This window comes from Capsella rubella, unplaced genomic scaffold (assembly GCF_000375325.1).
Source record: "Capsella rubella cultivar Monte Gargano unplaced genomic scaffold, Caprub1_0 scaffold_8, whole genome shotgun sequence".
Classification (NCBI taxonomy): domain Eukaryota; kingdom Viridiplantae; phylum Streptophyta; class Magnoliopsida; order Brassicales; family Brassicaceae; genus Capsella; species Capsella rubella.
This window is the reverse complement of record NW_006238916.1, coordinates 2,601,238-2,615,303: the sequence shown is the minus strand read 5'-3', so window position 1 is coordinate 2,615,303 and position 14,066 is coordinate 2,601,238. Positions and strand designations below refer to the sequence as shown.

Genomic DNA, 14,066 nt, shown 5'->3' with positions numbered 1-14,066 from the left:
ACAAGTTTGGTGATAGAATGGTCCCTCCACAAAGCAAAAGAGATGTTTTATGTCTAAACACATAAGAAGTAACCAAAGAGATAACTCTGTTTTTGTCCAATTTCAAGATTCCCTTTGTTTTCTAATCGATGATGTTTAACTACACAAAATAAAAGAAAGAACTATATTAAAGACTAAGTGGAGATGCAATCCCACTAATTTAGGATAAACAAAGACAAAATGATCAATATATTGTGAAGTCTCCAGGGTAAGAACTAAGAAGAGAATCTGTAATCAATATTTTAGTTAGTGCATAACATTTGCTGAATGTGAACTGAATGTGAAGTTACCTCAGTGTCAATGTTATAAATTTTAGTTTTTGTTACAAGAAAAAATGTTATATTTATGAATTTGACCTTATCGTATAGTTTGCTAAGTTACAATTAAACAAAAGTTAAGTTATGTACATTGTTTATTGTAGTAATCTCTACACTATCAGAAATACTGGCAGCACAATATATGGTTAAAGTTTTTGTTATTGAATAACCTTTTTTAATTATCTAGCTTCCCAAGTGAGAGCACAATCAGGAAAATTAATATTTTCTTTCATCCTTGTCATTTATACTTTGAGACACTACAAAACATTTGGCTACCGCCTCTATTATTGTTGATACTACGCACAATGTCGCGCGAAAGCTCACTATTTATAATAAACGTTTTGTTTTAATTAATTGGGTTGATCACAATTATAAAAATTTTTGAGAAACGTTTTGTATTGGGTTAGGATGAAAATTTATTAGAACTTTTTCGTAAATGGAGATAGAAAAATTAACATATTTAATTGGAGATAGAAAACAACAAACCAGTTGCTTGAATGGTAACCAGCGATAGTTGCTACTTTAGCCAAAGCTTGTCTCCATCTCCCAGTGACCTGCTTTGTTTTACCAGCACAAGTTTTTCTGAAGATTTTCCCAAAATCTCCGGTTAGTTTTTCGCATCAGACGGATCCACTTTATAGAAAACAGCCATCACCATTTGACCCAATTCTTCCTTACACTTCATAATTTCCACCAATTCGTCAAGACACCAACTCATTATCAATGAATGTTGTGATTCCCATTCGTTGGAACTCCATCTGAATGTGACTAAGAAAGTCTCTACGGACATCTTCCCCTCGGAAACTTGGAAAGACATGGTGTGTCCAGATGCAATTCAGAGAAGATGAAGAAGATGAAGGAGACAAAGAAGATGGAGGTGATGAAGTTTCTTCGTCCTCTTCTTGATGGAGTCTGAGTTTTCTTAAAATCGTGAACAAGCCTATTGTTGCAGCAACAACAGTGGTAAGGAAAAAAGAAGAAGAATCCATTAGCAAGTATGATTGAAGAGATGAATAATATCAGAGAGCGTTAAAGAGAGCTATGTGGAAGAAGATCACAAGTTTCAAAAGAGACTCTCTAAACATAACAAAGAACGTTGACCCATTGACTCATAATATAGTGTTTAGTTATTTGTTTTTTTATGTTTGGTAACACTTTTTTGATATGTTTCTCCACTGATGTTCCCCACTGACAGAGAATAGAGTCTTATATAACACAATGATTTCTCTTTAGAAAAAGAAAAGATAAACAAAGTTTTATCTTTTTTTGGAAATTCTATTTAATGAAGCAAATAGGCAATTTCATGGAAATGGTGTAAAAAGCTGGAAATGGTATATCTTTGTTTTCATTTTGGTAAATTTTTTTTACTTTGATGCATAACTAGATCAGCATATGTGCTATAGCACAGGTTATATTTTGTTTTATACATAATCTTATATTTTTAATAATTTCAAATAAATTTTTGATATGAAGTAATTTCTCTAACATTTACATTCGAGTCAATGAAGCAAATAGGCAACGGGAAATTCATGGAAGTAGCTGGAAACCTCGAAAGAAACAAACAAACAAGCAAGAAAAGATGAAATTAGCCCTTTTTTAATTTCATAATTCCGATTTTTTTATTTATTTGTGATCATCGTATTTTGGATGAGCTTTTCCATATTTTTAAGCATTGTAGATTTATATTTTTTGTCAAAAAAAAAAAAGAGTATTGTAGATTTATATTTAAGTTAATCTTAATTATTTCAGTAGATTAATGATTACCATGAAATATAGTATATAAATTTACTAAGTTGTATAAATATCATCTTAGCATAATAACCTCTACTCAAATTAATTCTATACAATGCGTGTGGTTTACAACAATATCTATAAGTTTTTATTTGTAATTTAATAATTAATCATTTCCATAAATTTAATTTATTTAATTGAATTAAAGTTGTGTCTGTAAATAAATATGAAAAAGATTTATAGAAAATAAAAAAGTAATATTTACTAATTATCAATTTATTTAAATATTTCTTAAATTATATGTTAACTTTAACTACTAGATATATACATGAGATGAAAAAGATTAAATAAATTATTTGCTCCTTTTATTGACCTTTTTATTTATCAATTTTGTTTCTTTTGTCAGATCATATATTCAATTTATGTCCATATTTTATTATTTAATCTGGATCATGTGCTTACTTAGCCTAGATATTTTGATTTATTTTATTTACTTAGATTTCCTATAAATGCATATTACCCTTTTGATTCATTGAAACTTTTGAGATATTTTATCTTGATGATTACTCTCTTCCTCTGTTTTAAAATTACTCTTTTGGTTCTGTTTTGTATGATTTTGACCACAAAAGCTCTTACATTTTAACTCTTACTGTGTTAGCAAAAGCTCTGATTTGTGTCAAGTGAAATGGATAGTTACTGGAGATTGAAAAACCTGGTGAATGATTTGCCGGTTACTAATCCGTCGAGCCGACAAGGATCATCGATATACTCATGGACAGTAGATCAGTTTCAGACTAGCTTAGGAAAAAACTGTGGATCAATGAACATGGACGAGTTGGTTAAGAATATATGTAGTGCTGAAGAAACACAAGGGGCATTGCAACGACAAGGCTCAACATCGCTGCCTCGAACACTTAGCCACAAAACTGTTGATGAAGTTTGGAAATATATCACACAGGAAGAAGAGACTAAAAACTATGGAGTAACTAACATTTCTCATCTTCAGAGGCAACAAACTCTAGGTGAGATCACTCTTGAAGAGTTTTTAATTCGTTCTGGAGCAAGAATAAACAATACGAGCAACGTCTCCATTCATGATTCGTCTTCATTGATTTCCGGTTATCCAAACACGAGTTTGGATGTGGAGTTCCAGCCGAATGCAATGGTTCCAATGAGTCATGAATCTAATTTGCATCAAAATGTGAATGTGTCTACTATGTCAGCATATCAACCGCAACAACCTATCATGTCTAGACCAAATGGTTACTCATATGGACAACAAATCCGATCCTCGAATGGTGTCCAGGGTAACAAAAGAAGTTTGGTCCCAAGCGTTGCCAAAAATCCTAGTGGAACCATGGCATGTTCTTCGGTTAAACCATTTCCAATACTTAATAAGACGCGAAAAATCGATGGCGAGTCTTCATTACTCTCATCATCTCCATACATTTTTAGTGGTAATACTAGTACAAGGGGTAGGAAGATTGATATTAATGCCATCACCGCAGAGAATAAACTCGTTGACAAAAAACTGAAAAGAAAGATAAAGAACCGAGAATCAGCAGCGAGATCACGAGCTCGAAAGCAGGTAAAACAAAACGTTTGATAGATCTTATCTATACAGTTTAACTGATTGTTACTAGACGTACCAAACTTCTTATTTTGCTTTTTTTTAGGCTCAAACTATGGAGCTTGAAGCTGAACTTGAAAAACTAAAGAAACAATACGAAGAGCTGCTAAAACAACAAGTAGATTTGCGGAAAATGCTAATCGAACCGGTAATCTATATAATCCAATCTTTCTTGCTTTTTTACATCAATTGAAAGATTTGCCACATCTAATTTCACACCTTTGTTATAACTTTATGTATATATAAATAACACGTGAAGGGAATGATCAATCGTCAAGGAGAACCAGAGAGAAAGCTGAGGAGAACGAAATCAGACATCATGTGATTATGTGAATCAAGAAGACCAGAGTTGGGGTTGGAGGATAATAAGTTTATTTAGTACATTATGTTTTGTTTTTGCCTTTATAAAAAAAAAATGTTTTGGTTTTTTTTTTTTTTTTGCATATTTATGAACAAATAAGTTATTTATTAGTCAATTTGACATCTTGTTCTTTAAACCCATTTGGTGAATGTCCCCAATGATCGAATTCTCATGTTCCAGTGAAAATTTAAAATTTATTTTCATTAGAGCTTTTGGAAAATCAAAGCTTGACATCAATTCTTGAATTGTTATTCTTCTTTCTTTAATCTTGTTTAATGCAAGATAAGCTACAAAAATGTATGTTGAGGTTTATGGAAGGCGATAGATTTAGTAATACAAAGATAAAAACTGTAAACTATATCACTTTTTATAAAACAAAAAGAAATTTCCTTAGACATGTTAAAAATTGAAACATTTCAAACGACAACAGATTTATATTAGATAGACTTGTATACAATGTAGTACAAATACTTTTTTTATAACTAAATGTTAATATATATAGACAATACATAATTAATACGTGTCAAACGACATCGTATAAATACACTTAGTATTCGACGTCGTTTGGCATGTTACATTCTTTGTGCTACCTAGGTTAACTTTTTGGCTCTATAAAAAGATCACATGTACAGATCCGCCGTATTTTGTTAAACACACATTGCGTAGGCGTATCTGAAGAAGATTCGTGAGATTTCGATCGCATCAATGAAAAAGCCTCGAATTCGTTTTCTTTGCTAAAGGTATGTGCTAATAGAAAAGTTTTTAATATTTTCTTTTTAACATTCATTCGATTTTATTTGAGATTGTTTTGCATAATTTATACGTTATCTTATTAGTGACTACTCTTGGATTAGTCTATTTATTAGTATCACTAGTTTAATTTCTTGATGTTTATGTTTTGAGTCATTTGTTTTTCAGTGAAAGGATAAAAGAATTACAGTCTAGCATAAGAATCATCTAAATTTCATATAAAACATCTTTGAAAAAGGTCATTCGATATATTTATATCATCTTTAGAGCAGGATAGTCATCTGAGGTCTCATCCCATCTCAGATGTAAACTTTCACTGACAATGCCATTTGAGACAAGTCAAGAGACAACACATTTACGGGTTAAGTTCCATTTAATTAAAATGATATGTTTCCCTTTTACTTTAAAAACCTCAATTTTCATTAGTTTACAAATTGTCGACGTTTAATTCCTCGACTTCTATATTGTAGACGTTTAAATCCTCAACTTTAAAAATATCGTTTAAATGTATAAGTTTTTTTTTACTTAACAATCAAATGGCTAACTTATGTTGACTATAAAATTTGAGGCAGAGCGTATATATATTAAAATTTGTAACTTATTAAATTTAATCCAAATTTCTACGTAATTTATTAAGATTTTATAATTATGCTCTATTTGGTGTAGGATTTTGGATTTGTAGAACCCAAAAAAAAAACATTTTTTTAAAGTATTTGATATATGATATGATGATAGAATAATTGTTCTCACATCCTATTATTCAAGTCAACAAAAAAAACAATTTCTTCATTTACCATTATATTATAGAAATTTCCAGTCAATATTAATAAAATAGAATATATATTGACTGGAAATTTCTATAATATAATGGTAAATGAAGAAATAATTTTTTTAAGTTGACTTGAATAATAGGATGTGAAAATACTTATTTTATCATCATATCATATAAGTCAAAAGATTTGGTTATAAAATTATTCTACCATAATATCATACTAGTCAAATAAAAAAATTATTATCTTTCCCATTTTACCTTTCTATTTTGTAAGTTTTCAGTCAACCATAATAATAAGCTTTGACTGAAAATTTATACAATAGAATGGTAAAATGGAAAGTATAATATTTTATTTGACTAGGATTATATTAGGTAAAATACTTAAATATAAATCTATCTAGTTTTATGAAAAATACAAATACTATTTTCTCTATAAATTCCAAAAGCTTATTAGTCAAATTCTGACCATAGACAGAAAACGTCTTTTTTTTTCTTCTCCTTCAAACTAATTCTATAGATTCTCTTCCATTCTCCAAGTTCTGAATTTTTTACAATGTTCTTTTAACTAATGAACGTGAGAGAAGCAGAAGAAGTAGCAACAATGAAAGATTGTATAAATTATCTTCTTCTCCGACAACATTTCACATCAAGTGCCATTTGATCTTCTCCTTCATTCCTTCACCGCACCTCACTGACTTCTGAATCCAGCAAGAGTGTCTTCTCCAAGACCGCCTAGGAGGGACAGGGAGAGGAGACGTGTGAAGACCAGTGCGTAAGAGATTTTGCTGATTGATGCAGTTTCATTTCTGAAGAATGGTATAACATAAAGGTAGCTTTTAAGAAACTGTAGTCTTTGACTAGAGCGATTTGAGATAAAGGGTATCGTAACTTCGACTATGGTTGACACATTTAAGAAAGTGTCAATAAAATCTTTTCAGAGATGAAGTTACAATACTCTTTCTCGCAAAACATTTTCTATTAAAAACCTACATTTTCTTCAAAGTTACTCCTATGTTCTATTTCTCTGAAGCTATGAAGAAATATTAATCAGAAAAATCTCTTACCCATTGGTCCTCACACGTCTCCTCTCTCTGGCGCCTTTCCTAGGCGGTCTTGGACATTACACTCTCGTCAGATTCAGAGGTCAATGAGGATGCGACGATGAAGGTATTGAAGGAGAAGATCGTGGCACTTAATCTCATTCATTTGATGGGCAACAATTTACAGTGTTTATTAATTATATATATTTTGTAGGCTGACATGTTTTTTTTTTTGTTTTTTTCTTTAAATGATTGTTTTTAATGAAATAAAATAATTCATAATTTTTATTATTGTAATGTATCATAGTTTTTTGTTTTCATGGTATGTGAACCAACTTGATCCATTTTTCTTTTTGAAAAAATAAATGATAAAAAAAAACTCCATAATACTTAATTAAACCAAATGGCAAACCACCATTAAACCACCAAACCCATTTTCAACTATCATAAATCCTTAAACCAATAATTTAGCAAAGCAAAAATAATACTAGCAAGCCTAACATGTTTTAAATCCAAGATTCCAGCGGAAATAAATTAATCATAAACAACACCACAAATATCTTGAATCTTACATCATTTTTTCTTCCTTGCGATGATTCCAAGACCACACTTTATCTTTACATGCACCACAACAGAAAAACATGTGTGAGTATTATCACAAATACTCAGTGAAACGGTCATTCCATCTATTAGGCTATACACACAAGCAATATGAAATATCAAGATGCTCAAACTATTAAACTAAGCAAAATAGGAAGTTGACAAGCTCCTAGCTCTCTTGGTATTGATCGACACCGATTTCGCAATACACACCAGAATCGATCTCACCACTCCTGGGGACAATTTCCAAGCATCAAATCTCGATTTCCACACAAAATCAAGGCATAACAAGCATACAAAAACAAGGAAAACACATAAACAGCAATAGATCCAACTCCCAATTTCAACTACACACTCAAATATAGCATCAACATTTTTCACCTAACTCAGATAAGCCATGGTCACACACTAACCTCTCATTTAGAGTTCTTATTATATGGTTCTTAAGTTTACATGTTTTCAATGCTATAATAGGATTGCTCATCCTGTTTTAGAACTTAGGTTGTTATATGTTTCAGAGATGTTCGATAAAATGCATGAATAAATGTAAATTGAGCATTGTATTTTTAGCCTGCGAGAGTTGATGTTAGAATGCTTTGTGAACTAAATGAACCTATTTGATACTGTGAATTTGACTAGGAAATTACAAATGGGAGTTTAGTAATTGAGTAGTTGAATTTTGTGATTAATGTCTTGAGAGAGGATTAGAATATGTGTTCATGTTTAAGAACGGTTATTCATGTTTGATATCATTATTGCTTTTATTCGTTTTTATTCGTTATTCATCGATTCTTTGATATACCTTATAGCCCAATGTTTCATAAGTTTAATATTATGTTTCAAAGTCTGAAAACCAAACAGACAAATCTACTTTTCGCTTTAGCTAAGAATGAGTCTCGTAAGTCTGTATAGTATCTTTACTCCTCGTTATCGATCGCTTATATACTGCCTTTTAGTAAAGTTATTGGGTTAATACTCAAGTAATCAAATTCAATATGTACTTTCAGATTACTTTGGATACAACTTTTGATTGGTAAAAAAAAAATTCTAATCTTTCAAAACATTTCTACCAATTATGGGGGTTTTATAGGATTAATTCTTTTCTAACCTTGAAGAAGTTTTGGAGTTGGACTCTCAAATAGACATGGATACCTATCATGCAAAATAAATGGTGTACCTTTCATTTGATCATTTCTTGTATTTATTATTGTTACCCAAATACTAGTATGCATCTTGTTGTAATTTCTAATCGAGAAACACTGCAAATTTAGTTTTTGGGCTACGCAACTCATAGATGCCATTTGCATCAACTACGACGACATTTGAACACGTATGGCATAGGGGAAGAACTGTTTGTAACAACTTGAAAATTGTTTTGCTCTCTAATCATCCGTCTTTTGTTTTATCAATCACATCAAACCATTCAAGATTCACAACCTCATCTAGGCAGGTCAGTTAGGACAAAGCCTGGGCTAGCTCAGCCTGACCCTTAAAAACTTCGGGTACGGACTTAAATATATGTCCACAAAAAACAGGACCTTTCGGACTAATCCCAATCGGGGTAAAGGGGGTTTTGGGCTAATCAACGTTACACAAACCATTGTCAGCCAGAAACTGCTTCCTATAGTTCACTCGAAACTGATCACAAACCATTGTCAACTAGAACCTGCACTTAAGAACATGGAAAAATCACATAGCATAATAACCCTTTTAGATCAAATACGCAAGAATGAAGACAGGTTCAGCCGAGTAACCTGTGACGAGCCCCTTTTTACTTTTCTAATTTCCAAGTTACCTGCTAAGCTTTAATGATTAAATCAAGAGCAAAACATACTGAGCTCAAAACGGATTGGACTTTAAACATGCTAGGTTTAAATAGACCAGGTCCTCACCCAAAAAGATAGCAGTTTATACAATCAAGTAAAAAAATGTTCCACGGTGAAATGTGAAACCAGACATGCAAAACCCTTTGATTGTACCACCAAGGAAGATAATATAGAGAAGTGAGCGGCGGAAATGTTATATCTAGCACGGATAACCTGATGCACATCCTCTGCCCTTCCATGAGATCATTTTCCGGTGATCTCTGCCTCTGAATGATCTCACAAGAAGCTTACCATCTACAGGCTTACACAAACCAACATCAACCACTGTTGTGGCTGTTCCTCTTTTGGAATCTGGAGATGGGTCTTCCATGTAATAGTCGAACAACATTGCTAAGCATCTGACTTGATGAGATAGGAGATAGTTTTCTTGATCTGAAGGAATAATCTTCAACATATGAAGGTTCACCTGATACCGCCATGAAAAGGTTACAAAGATGTTACTGTTGGTGCCATCGAGTAAAGATTAGTATATGTTTACAGGGCGTAACACTTACTTCCGCTTCCATGGCTCGAAGTTCATTGTAATGGTCACTTTCATTGGTCCCATTGTCATTTCCTGACGAGGAAGAAGCATGGAGAGACAGAGAAAACAAAGGAGGTCGAAGAGGATATTCCATGCTGATATAGACCTGCCAATACAACTCAATTTTAACACTTAAGAATGAAAAAGATATAGGGAAGATACCATTTTTGAAGATAGTGTTTTTAGAAATTACCGTAGCTTCTAACTTCCACAACTTTCCACCATCTGTTTTCCTGGACAACACAAGCACAAACTCTCTCGCACCATAATCCACCCATGAATTATCAGCTTTCTCAGGGCACAAAGCTTCCACATGCGACTCAGTTCTTCCGGCTGGCTCATCTACTTCACTATCATCGTCCAAAACAAGATCCAAATCATCTTCATATTTCTTGAAACTTGGTGACCTTCCTTTGCTAATTGAAGAATCTAGGTTCTTTGTCATCAAGGCCAACTGCCTTGACCGTGCTTGATTAGATACCTTCAATGGGGTATGGTTCGAACTGGTTAAAGAAGCTGCCGCTGTGACCAAAGAGGGAAGTTCTCCATCTTCTCGTATACTTTCAAGATCTTCCTTTCCAGAAGTAGATCTTCCATCTACATCGATTTCCATAGGTTCTGGAACTTGTTCCGCACCGTTCAGACTCAGAGAGCATGACTTACTAGCTGAAGATTGTATATGTAACCAGGAATCCAAAGCACAGAGAACCTTATGAAGTGCCCAAGGAGCGTCTTCGCACTTCACCACTGGCAACTCATGTTTCATAAGTAAATCAAGCTGTTCCCTGTAGCCAGTAGAAGTTTCCAAAGTATTCAGCAAAAACAAACATATCAACAGAAATGATTACCTATGGAAGCTCTTATCACAAAGTTGACAATGCTGTAAAGGGATTAAATTGTTGACCGCCACATTATAGAGAAACCAAACTATTAATTGTACGAAGGATATGCTGATGGCACTTTGGATTATCATGGCAGCCTACAAATTTTCTGTAATTCTTTGCATTGTGTTCTTTAATTAAGACGGAAAACATACAGAGTGGTGAACTCACGCAAGAGCCAGATGTGCTTTTTTCCTCGAGCGTATTCTTTGCAGAACTGTTTTCACCCTATGCTGCTGGCGATACAATGAAAGATTAGGCACAAGCGCATCACTTTTAGCTGAGTCACTGTTATGAGCTTCTTCGCCTAGTAAAACAGGTGACAGTTCTGGTAAAATATCAATTCCCGCCAAATGCTGTACCCATTTATAAGGCCTTGAAGTTCTGTTCTCATCAAATGCCTGACCATCACCAAGGATGAGCTTGGTTGACTGCATGGAAGACCGACCATGCGAAGAGAATTGAGTACGCATTCTTAAAAGTAAAGTCATCAAAAGCCACACGTAGAAAACTGAAGCACAAAAACGAACACTTACTTGATGAGGAGGCTCAAGTCCAGCGTCATCTGGAAATAAGTTACAAAAGATATTTTTCTCTGGTCCATCCTGAGAGCCTTCGGCACCAACACATACAACATTCAACTTCAGCAAGTACTCAAACTTGAGAATGACAAGTTTGAAGGATTTTGCATCAGGCATCTCCTCATCATATATGTGAAGGAAAATTTTGAGAGGGTGGGCTTGATATAATCCTGCCTTGTCAGAACCTTCTTTGCTAGTAAGCTTCTTGGGTCGTTTTCTTCTCCTTTGTCCATCATCATCGTCATCTGGTCCATCGTCCTCCAACCTAGAACTCTCTGTATTATTCAACATACCTGAAAAATCAATACCAAATTAGTATTCCTTTCATTTCAGTATTATAGAACAAAGTAAGTTTTAAAACAACTTACCTGAGTCCTTTTTCGATTGTTGTCTAGCATAAGCTTGTGCATCCTTAAGGCTCCCAACTACCTCCAAATCAATGCTCTCTTCAAAAGCTTCCTTTTGTGCCAAGAGCTGTGAGTATAGAACATAAAGCGGAGGAGGAAGCAACTCAGCTAGATTATGCTGCTTCAGTTTCTTGGTGTGATGTATACCCAACTGGTTCTGTACTGGAAGCGATGCTTTCTTCAGAGACTTGAGGTGTAGAGGAAGACTTGACAAAAACTTCTTACGCTCTGCAATAGTTTCTAGTAAACTCTTCTTCTTTTGCTCCAATCTCGCTCGATGCTTACACAATTCTTTCCTCTAAAACAAAAGGTGATGAACAGCACATCACTTTTTCAATTCTGCTATATATTTTCGCCATATTAATCACAAAACTAAATAAACAAAACATCATTAATCTACTAAAACCAGCTTTTAGAAACTTATGATTATTTTGTAAGAACTTGTTCTGCTAAGTGTTTCCCCTATTGGATCATTCAACTATACCAACCTATCCCCAAAAATTCTTAAACACTCAATGATTTCCACAAAACGTAAACAATCAATGGAGATGAGCTTAAATGAATTCCAAAGATGATAATAAACCAACCTGATGAAGCTCAAAATTGAGTCTCTTAGGCATCAAAACATGTGAACTATCACTTGACTGTGATTGATCTTTAATAGCTTCAGGAGCATCTCGAAAGAACTCTTGTTCAGGAACAAGGTCAATATCAGGATACTTTGATTTGAAATCTCTACAAGCCTTAATAGCTTTAACGTAATGACTCTTCTCATACATAAGATTATGCAATTGCAACGTCGTGAAATCAACCGGTGCTTTAGCTCGTTCCGTCTCCGCTTTGACCTTATCTTCCTCAGTCAGAATCGCACGATTCGCCTGCGAATGTGAAAATCGAAACCCTAAGTTTCGTATAAGAGACAAAAAAAAAAACAGAGGCGGAGGAAGAACCCTAACGAACCTGACGAAGATTGACGAAGTTGAGAAACATTTGTGTGAGGAGCTCTTGAATCTCGGATTTGTGATTTCCTTCTTTTTTCATTGAGAGCATCTTCGCGACGATTTCTTCTACGGAGGTTTTGCTCTCTCGGAGTAACTCGAGTGGAGATTTGCCTGGTTCTCGCGGTGGTTGTGTAGTCTCCGTCGTCGTCGTTACTTCCGGCGTCGGGGTTTCGTCGGCGGTCACCATTCCTTCCTCTATTTCGCCGTCTTCCATTGTCGATTTCTCTACTCAGGTTCGCTTACTTCTGACAGGATTTATGATTTTCCTTTTTTTTTTTTTTTTTTCTTTACTCTTTTTAAACTATTTATGATTTTTCTCTAAACTATTTAATTACAAAGAAAAATCTAGTTCCATGGTTATGTAAAGACAGATATTTGCTTATGAAAAAAAAAAATGAATATTGAATTTGTAAATTTTATTTGACACCAAATCTATATTAACATTTTTGAAATACCTTTTGTGTTCTACCCTTTTATTTTGTAATATTTTCATAATTAGACCCTTGCCATTTGATTAAATCGAAATGGTTTAAGATAAGTTTTGTAATTAAATCATAATAAAATTGCAAAATTATAAATCAATATTTATTACATTTAACAAATTTTCCTAAATCTCTCCCTTATAAATCAAAGATTTATCCAACATCTTTATATGATCTTATTTGTTTTTAAATTTATATTAATACATAAACATATGTATAGTAAAAATATAATATTTTTTTTGCATATGTTGGAATTTGAATTTTTAGAAACGGATGTATATTACTCAAACAATACAAAAAATGGATGTACTAAAATATTATTTACAATTGTGTAGCACGGGTCATGTGATGTAACGGGTTATAATTTACATAATTATGATTATAAATATTTTTACGAGTTGTCTACTATAGTAGAACTCACAAAATATTTTAATATGAAATTATAATATATAAAAGAACTAAAAATTATAATATTATACTTATTTAATTAATTTGATGAAGTTATGATTTCTAGTTCTTGACAAAGTTATTGTTGGTATGGACCAGGTATTATTTAAAACTGGGAGATAACACCGCTACACACTATACACGGCCATGTTCAATTCTTCTGTGCTGTCAACAATTTATAAAAACTACCATTGATGCCATTATTCGTTTTGCATAAACAAAAAAAAAAGTCTCTCATTTTTTATTTTTTCTTTGTCTTTGTTCTCTTTCTTAAATCTTATAAACACGAGTTTTCACCAAAAAAAAAATCTTATAAACACGAGTCTATCACAATTTTTGATCTAAAAAATTATCCAAATGTGATACTAATATTTAGAACATTTTTTCCAATCTATAAAGACGAATTTTGATATATTTTGCAAATATGTACAGATATTTTTTTCATATTTAATATGTTCGTACTCTATGTTCAGTGTTCATAATTTTTGTAGCATGGTTGTATTCTATTATTTTGTTATTCGTATGAATTCTCCTTTTAGTGTTCGTACTCCAGATATAGGATATGGTTGATAAATGCAACTCAGGGTTTAGATTTTAGAACTAAAAGTAATTTTTCTG

At 32.9% G+C, this 14,066-nt stretch overlaps 2 protein-coding genes across 2 annotated transcripts; one reads left to right on the top strand and one right to left on the bottom strand.

Annotated features, from left to right (window-relative positions):
* Positions 1 to 2,677: 2,677 nt before the first annotated feature.
* LOC17876175 (ABSCISIC ACID-INSENSITIVE 5-like protein 8) lies at positions 2,678 to 4,257 on the top strand. The gene is made up of 3 exons (XM_006281492.2): positions 2,678 to 3,675; positions 3,764 to 3,865; positions 3,977 to 4,257. Exons 1-3 carry the CDS (start codon positions 2,773 to 2,775, stop codon positions 4,040 to 4,042), a joined length of 1,071 nt encoding a protein of 356 aa, XP_006281554.1. The 5' UTR covers positions 2,678 to 2,772; the 3' UTR covers positions 4,043 to 4,257.
* A 4,795-nt stretch (positions 4,258 to 9,052) lies between these two features.
* LOC17875981 (THO complex subunit 5B) lies at positions 9,053 to 12,780 on the bottom strand. Its single transcript, XM_006279957.2, has 8 exons — positions 12,479 to 12,780; positions 12,106 to 12,396; positions 11,480 to 11,816; positions 11,067 to 11,404; positions 10,702 to 10,961; positions 9,843 to 10,434; positions 9,621 to 9,755; positions 9,053 to 9,532 (listed from the first exon to the last, which is right to left on the bottom strand). Exons 1-8 carry the CDS (start codon positions 12,731 to 12,733, stop codon positions 9,266 to 9,268), a joined length of 2,475 nt encoding a protein of 824 aa, XP_006280019.1. The 5' UTR covers positions 12,734 to 12,780; the 3' UTR covers positions 9,053 to 9,265.
* Between the last annotated feature and the right edge of the window lie 1,286 nt (positions 12,781 to 14,066).

Coding starts and splice junctions, on each gene's coding strand:
- LOC17876175 (XM_006281492.2), top strand. CDS start 2,773: ATGGATAGTTACTGGAGATTGAAAAACCTGGTGAATGATTTGCCGGTT. Junction 3,676..3,763: donor GATCACGAGCTCGAAAGCAG/GTAAAACAAAAC, acceptor GCTTTTTTTTAG/GCTCAAACTATGGAGCTTGA. Junction 3,866..3,976: donor GGAAAATGCTAATCGAACCG/GTAATCTATATA, acceptor TAACACGTGAAG/GGAATGATCAATCGTCAAGG.
- LOC17875981 (XM_006279957.2), bottom strand. CDS start 12,733: ATGGAAGACGGCGAAATAGAGGAAGGAATGGTGACCGCCGACGAAACC. Junction 12,397..12,478: donor ACTTCGTCAATCTTCGTCAG/GTTCGTTAGGGT, acceptor TCACATTCGCAG/GCGAATCGTGCGATTCTGAC. Junction 10,962..11,066: donor GACTTGAGCCTCCTCATCAA/GTAAGTGTTCGT, acceptor TCTTCCATGCAG/TCAACCAAGCTCATCCTTGG.